General features: G+C 44.0%; 1 protein-coding gene across 4 annotated transcripts in view; it reads right to left on the bottom strand.

The window, feature by feature from the left end:
• Nucleotides 1-7,420, bottom strand: part of TFAP2D (transcription factor AP-2 delta) — a 47,589-nt gene extending 40,169 nt beyond the window's left edge. The window contains exons 1-3 of one of the 4 annotated variants that reach the window (XM_017813006.1): nt 7,371-7,420; nt 5,969-6,466; nt 2,362-2,422 (exon numbers count right to left, since the gene is read on the bottom strand). In XM_017813006.1, coding sequence (XP_017668495.1) covers nt 2,362-2,422; nt 5,969-6,466; nt 7,371-7,409 — 598 coding nt within the window. In that variant the 5' untranslated portion in view covers nt 7,410-7,420. Of the gene's footprint in view, nt 1-2,361; nt 2,423-5,968; nt 6,922-7,370 lie in introns of those variants that run through there. The other 3 variants (XM_017813008.1, XM_017813007.1, XM_017813005.1) reach the window with 3 other exon arrangements.
• Nucleotides 7,421-7,497: the final 77 nt, after the last annotated feature.

Below are 7,497 nucleotides of genomic sequence, written 5' to 3'. Positions count from 1 at the left end.
TCTTTCTTTCTTTCTTTCTTTCTTTCTTTCTTTCTTTCTTTCTTTCTTTCTTTCTTTCTCTCTCTTTCTCTTTCTTTCTTTCTTTCTTTCTTTCTTTCTCTCTTTCTTTCTTTTTCTTTCTTTCTTTCTCTCTTTCTTTCTTTCTTTCTCTCTTTCTCTCTTTCTCTCTTTCTCTCTCCCTCTCTTTCTCACTCCCTCTCTTTTTCTTTCTCCCTTTTTCTCTTTCTTTCCCTTCCTTCTTTGTTTCTCTTCCTTCTTTCTCTTCCTTCTTTCCTCTTTTCTTCTTTCCCCTTTCTTCCCCCCCCCTTCCTTTTCCCCTTTTCCTCCTGCTACTGCATCTAAAACACTCAAAAGCAACCTTTTAAAAAATATATGTATATATTAGTGACAAAAATAAAATAAAAAGTCTGACACGAGATGTTTAAAATATTAGGGAAGCCACTCTCGAGTTAATATATTCTTATTGATGTATTACTAGAAAAGAAGTGTGATTTATTTATACGGGATACTGTACAGCGCTTAGGCACAGGGTGTTTTGATTACTGCTAACACCTATCGCTTTTTTTGAAGTTGGACAAAATATTTATTATGTATTTTTAATATACATTTGAAACTTATACTCTTGCCTTTGATATCTTCCCTGAATATGCCAAGAAACAGATAGCAGTGCAGGAGTAGTTCAGCACTTAAATCGGGGTTGAGAAGACCTTGCATTTTCATGCTCGATTTCTTTTAGTATCAAGCTTTAAATCCTTGAATAATTTGATCGCTTTAAAAAAAGAGAGAGGGGAAGAGAGAGACGCCACTACCGTCATCTGCACAGGTAATTGGATTCTCCTTAACAGGAGCTGGAGAGCTGAATAAACTGGAGTTGAGTTGAGCTAAGCTTTGAGCCGCTCTTCAACTGGGAAATGAGAACCGCCGTCAAACACGACAGGCACAGAGCCCAGCTGATGGGGACTGTGTCTGTCTCTCTTTCAGCTAACGATCCCCGCTTCTCGGAGGTCAGCTCTCGGATCAAACCCGAAAGAATTATCCTCTTTCCTAGGGATAATTATCCTCCTTCCTGGGGATAATTAGAACCCTCCGAAATCCGAGAGACAAGGACTCGGGGCGGGCGCAGGCACCGGCAGCACGAGTGGGGCAGGAGATTGGCAGCTCCTCTCCACAGCGTCCCGCCAAGGGAGGGGACTGCACATCTGGAGTGTCCCCCCCCAGGTGCCCGCATCCCTGTCCCCGAGCGGGGGGCCGGGGCGAGGCGGGGCCGTGCGGGGCGGAGCGGGGCGGCCGCGCGGAGCTGTCCCTTCAGCACCACCGCGACAGGGCTGTCACCTCTCCGGTCCTGGCCCCGCCGCCTCCCCAGCCCTCTGCTCCCTTCGCCCTCCCTGCACAACACCCGCACAGAGCCTGGTCTGAGTCGGTGTAGGGACGGAGCAGCCCAAAACCTCCCCTCCCCGGGGTGTGAGCCCGCTCCCCATCCCCGCCCACCGAGACTGGTGTTCCAGCAATAAATACTTTTGTTTCAGTGGGACTAAAGTTTGTCCAGGGAAGTGAGGGCTGGAAGCAGCTCCCTGCCGCAATCGCCCCCAATATCTCATAAATATCGTTTTTTCACGGTGAGTGTAATGAATAAGGGGATAATAGCATAGGAAATGCGCATTGAGAGGCCGAGTTGCCAAGTGCCCTCTCCCCGACTGCATTATTCGGTTTGTATCGGGAATAAGAGGAAGCGTTTAAACTTGTTAGGAAAATATATTCCTACGTTAGGCCTTTAGACTAATGTTGTTTCTCTTCAGGATAAACGACGGTGATAACAAACTCCCCAGGACACTCAGATTTCGCAAACGCTGCAGAGCCGCGTATTTAACACGAGTTCCAAACCTCTCCTCTAACTTTGACGTTCGATATTTACATTGACAGATGGTTATCAAATGAAGTGACACTCAAAAAGCGATTTCCACACCGGTCTGTAGCGCTACTGAAACCACATTTCCAAAAAAACTCCTTCCTTTCCCCACACGAGATCAAACTGCCGATTTAACAGCCCAGCGCCAGGGAACACGTTTCTCAAACTATCAGGGATCATCTCGGTTAAACGGGGAATGATACAACGAGTCAGGAAAACTCTGAATTCAGCGGGAGTATCCCAGAGCCACCGAAGAACAGATCGTTTGCAGAGTGCAAATGGACTGTGAAATGTGAAGCGCTCTAAGCGAGTTTGGACGTACTTCTGACAAATTATCACTATTTCGGCAGTAAATCCAAACTACGCTAAACAGTGGGGGAGGGAAAGACAGGGAGAAATGGAGAGGGATGTATGTTAGTACAAACTGATAGACGCAAGGATTTGTAACCTCTTACCTCTTCTTATCACACCTCCTTGCCCGTTGAGTACAAGTCCACACTGGGCCTCCACTGAGCTCTTAAGTAATGAGGGGAAAACAGGGAAAGAAAGGAAAGAAAGAAATAAGACACAGAAACCCACAGAGAGATCACACGGTTTTGCTTTGTTACACGATTCGCTCAGGAACAATAGTTAAGGTGAACTGGAAAACCAGTTACTCTCAGAGAGCTCAAGTGCTCTGGTGAAATCCCCCCGCCATCGTGCCGTCAGCCCCTACCCCTCCAAATGCAGAATAATTTTCCTTTCATTGCCATGTAAATAAGAATTTATCCTGAACTGGGAACTTAGACTGGCAGTTACGTGGCAGGACAGAGAGAGACAAACAAGTACTCCTGAGAGACGTGTATTCCCGCTCTACACGCACAAAGGTAAAAATACACTTCTATATAGTATTTTTGTATGTTTGGCTGTATATTTATATTCAGACACGCAGCTAAATTCATGTGTGTGTTTAGCGACACGTATATACCGACTTACAAAGTGTGCAAAGAAGTAGACAAAGAGCACAAACAACAGATGACCTATTGGGCTCTGCCGGCTACACAGAGTCGTAAGGGTGTTGTAACAATGCGTGTGTCCGCACATAGGTGGGGATGAATATGCATCTGTGTGCACACACACACAGGCACCCATGTGTGAGCGTGGGGTGAGGAACCATCAAAAAACCTGCCTAGGGCTTCTGCTGCACATCCGAAGAGATCTCACTTCTTTATTCTCCTCTTACAAGGCTGATTATTTGGGGATCTTCGCCCTCCTTAATAAATATTTTTATTGGAATGATAAAAGACTTGAAAGGGTTGGGTTTTCTTTGGGTTTTTCCTTATGTTGGGGTTAAAAAAACACAACAAACCAAACCTAAATCTTTGCCCAGTGGAAATGTGTTAAAGACGCATTTTCCTCTACAAACAAACGAGGTATTGGACATGAAAGAGGCCTTTAAGGGTGTTAACCTATTCAACAGCCCGTGAAGAGTTAAGTAAATGCGGAGAGAGTCGGTGCATAATAAAAACCCCACTTTACAAAACAATCTTTACAGTCCTGGCTCTCTCCCCCACTTTCACCATATTGGCGCTGGCCCTGTAAGACCTTCCTTTTCAAGGCTCTTTTTTATTTTAAGTGTTCTGCCTTAAAGTGATTATGAAATCAATATGAAAAAAACTTGGCGACTGAGCATAAATTAAAGCGGTGATGGGAAAAGGTGTGACAGTTTTCTTTGTTGCCCATGGAAAATCTTTTTAGGGCACTGAAAGATGCCACTCCAGCTCCAAGACTGTTTGCATCTGTTAGGCTGACTTAAACCGCCCTCGAAACTATTGGACATTCACTTAAAATTCTGTGCAGGGAAAAGTATATTTACATTTGTTGCATTTGAAATGAGGCATATGCTGATGAACGTTTTAAAAAGAAAGGCTAAGGGGAAAGGGGAAGGCTGGTTAGACCACAATTTTGGTTTAAAAGTGTTTGTGAGCAGTCCTGTTTCTGCCCGCCACCAAAATGCTTTCCCTTCACTAACCCCGAGGTGATATTCGCGAGAGTGCAAGTTTGCTCTGAATCATCTAAAACGTAACGACAAATATGAATGATTTCAACTTCTCACCGCTCAGGCTTTTTGATACCTCTACACACTCCCTCTTGTGTTCGGAAAAAGAGGGAGGAGGCAAAATAAAGAAAAGATTGGGTACAAAACTCTAAGTCTTTTAGTTTATAATAAAGCGTGATCGAAAAATTAATATTTTCTAAAGAAAAGCTGTTGATTTTCTTCTCCTTTAAATAAACAAAAAGAGAATGCCCTTCCAGAAGCTTAACCAACCCCCCCTCCTTTTTTTTTTTTTTTTAAGGGAAACATGTTGTTTGGTCGGATGACATTGCATAAATGACCAGTTGAATGGCACTAAGTCGAAAATTGGATAAACTATGGTGCTTTTTTGCCCGGGACTTAGGCATTGTCTGCTGTCTTGCAAACGTTCCTAATCCCCTCTTTTGAAAAATACAAGGCTTTGTGCCTGCCAAAGAAAAAAAATTTGTACAGATACAAAAAAATCAGCAGCAGACGTGGTTATAAAAAGGAGTAAATAGGTTTTAGTTGGGTTGAGCAGTGAATGGCAGGATTTTTTTTTTTTTTTTTTGAGGGGGGTAACATAAGGAGATCCTTGTGAAAAATGTAAACAAAAAAATGGCCAGAGAGGATAAAATTATATAGTGAATTTCAATGGAGAAAATTAGATTTAAATAAGTTTCCTCCTCAAAGATAACATTCTTTGTTGTTGGGTCTATTTTCTTCCTTTAAAAAAAGAAGAAAAGAAAAAGAAAAAAGAGAAATATTTCTTTTCTCTGATAAATGGAGGGAGGTTCGTTTTTTTTGTTCGTGATATGATTTTAAAGGAAGAAAATAAACCACCTTAATTTTACAAACTTCGGGAAAAATTGTTTTAGGTTTGTTTTAGCTTTTTTTTTCCCCAAGCCTTTGACCGCTACATGTTTTTGGAAAGACCAACCAGCTTTGTGTGCCTGGGAGCGAGATATGGGGGGAAAGTAAGTACAGTAAACACGGTCCCGTTTGTCTCGCCCTGCTGATGGGGAAGCCCTTAGTTCCTCAGCTCGTCGGGAGAAGGAAGGTTTGCTTTTGATTTGGGGGACATTTCGAAATGGGTGTTAGATACAGGAGGGCGTTGTTTGCAATTTTGGAAACCAATTTCATTTAAGCAACCGGCTCGATTTAGCGGAGACGAATTTTTAGCGCGGGGGAAAGGATTTCTGAGCGGATAAAGCTGAGGTTTTGATAGAAATAGAATTTTTAGAATGGATCCAGATGCCGGTTAGGGCGGAGTAGACGAATGATTAGATAGATAGGTGAATTTAGCTTTATCTGCTTTATCTCTCAACTCATTAACACCTAGATCGGATATTGTGAGGGATTTTTATCATCCTGAGTCTTTCTGATGAACAATTACTCCCGTTTATTTCTTTCCTTCCTCATAGCTCGGAAGGTTTGCCTTTGTAGGTCTGTCGGAAAGCAGATTTATTTCCTGCCCTGCTTTTTTCCTCTTTTCTTACTCCATCCCTTTCTTAAATAATTTTCCTGCTTTGTCGCTGCAAATTGTTCCGTTTGCCGAAAGAAAGTAAAAGTTCAGGAAAAGCAGGAAGATGGATTTGGTTTGGTTTTGTTTGGGTTCTGTGTGACTTTGGTAAGGGCTGGTACAGGCACACACGCACCCCCAGATCTCCGGATAAGCCCCATGGTCTCAGCCATCACAGAGACACAACCCACGCGTGGAAGGCAGGAGCGAGGTTGTTTTTGTTTAATTTGTTTGTTTGTTTGGCCAAGAAAGACAACTTGCCTTGTTTTGGGGTTTTTTTCCCCCTCCTCATTTTTTGCTTGTCGCTACTAATCTGGAGGGGACGGGCTCTGGATCGGATTTGGGATGAATCGTCCCTCCTTTGTATGAGCTATTTCGAGCAGAGGAAAATGGGGGTGGGAGACCTGGGGGGGAGGGTGGGGGGGGGGGTCCAGGGCGGGGGGAGGGGAGAAGAAGGTACCTCGAAAGGAGATCGCATGCTATTTACCTGCAAATCGTCTGCTCCCGAGGCTGCAAGCCCGAGGCTTGGTCCTGGCAGGAGTCTTTGATCTGGATGCATCCCATATTGGGATCCATGGCTCATAAGAGACAGGTCGTGGCGGCGGTAAGCATCTAAGCACCCGAGCTCTCTCCTCTGCTCGTCCAAGCAAGAGGACTTGAGCGCCCGCGCATTGTGCAGGTTGATAAAATCAGTGGGTTCTCCATGGTGGATCTGCTGGTAATATTGCTGGGAGTGATGGAGAGAGTTCAAGGAGTAAGCGTCGGGGTTGACTGCCGGGTGGCTGTGTTGGAACTCGTAGTGGAAGGACTGGTGGTGCAGTGGGGTGTACTGGTGGTTAGTGGAGAAGTACGGGGAGGCGAACTCAGTGCCCGTGGTAGAGTAAGTGAGAGGAGATGAGGAGGAATAGGCGACGGTCGAGTTGGCCACAGACTCCAGGCATCCAAGCTGCATCAAACGGTAACTGTTTGATCCGTCATGACGTATCTGAAAAGAAGAAGTGAAAAGAAGACCCCAAAACTGGAGGTTTGTCATTGAAAGCCCCGGGTACGGTTCTTCCAAGCACGCTGTCCTGCATAGCTTCTCCCCCTGCAGAAGCGTCTAAGCTTGCGAGCGGCAACCCCAGCAACAAAAGATCCTTTCCTACCTTGGGCTGGTGCCATAAAGGTCTGTTCAAAAAATCATAAACAGCCCAGCCTGCCCTTAATACAGTAAAGTGAAAGGAATCCACGCACTGAAATAAAAACTATCTATCTATCTATCTGTCCATCCATCTATCCATCCTCCTCCTGATCACAGCTGTAATATCTGGGGCTGACACGAAAAAAAAGTCATCAAACAGAGGAAACTACCGAGAATACACACAAGTCCCGTCCCTATGTTACAGCGTTACACATTGAGAAAGCTTTGCCGCCTGTTTGCCTTCCTTTCTTCCTTCCTTCCTTCCTTTTTTTTTTTTTTTTTTTTCTGAACCCCTATTTTTCTTTCTTTTTAAAATAACGAATCAGATCCAAAATTCCCCCCCTCCTTTCCCTGCGTTTCGAAAGAAAGGAGAGTCCTGCTTTCTAGCGAGAACTCCCCATTCCTGGCGAGCTGGTGGTGATTTCCCTCCACTTCATTATATTATTAGGGGTATTATTCTGATTTTCGTTCTGGCAACGGTTTTAACGTGGTAATGAGTTGCCCTTGCTGGCGACAGATGTCATAACGAATTTTCTCTCTATACTTCTTTAAGTTATCTCTGAAGCCGGATTATAATTAAATGTAACGGTCCAATATGGATTTTAAAAAAATGGAAACAACCACACAGGCACATACACACACACATATGCACACACACGCACACACACATCCACACACGCACACACACACACTCACACACACAAAATACCTCTGCATCGTGGACGAGACCTGGAAAGGTAGTTGACATTTTTTGGTTCTCCGAAAAAAAAAAAAAAAAAAAAAAAAAAAAAAACCCAAACAAACCACATAGTTTTCATTTAGGAAAAAAAAAAATA

The sequence above is a fragment of the Lepidothrix coronata genome, unplaced genomic scaffold (genome assembly GCF_001604755.1).
Source record: "Lepidothrix coronata isolate B3197 unplaced genomic scaffold, Lepidothrix_coronata-1.0 Scaffold39, whole genome shotgun sequence".
NCBI classification, from domain to species: Eukaryota; Metazoa; Chordata; class Aves; order Passeriformes; family Pipridae; genus Lepidothrix; species Lepidothrix coronata.
The sequence above is the reverse complement of the archived record's forward strand: the minus strand, read 5'-3'. Positions and strand labels throughout refer to the sequence as shown.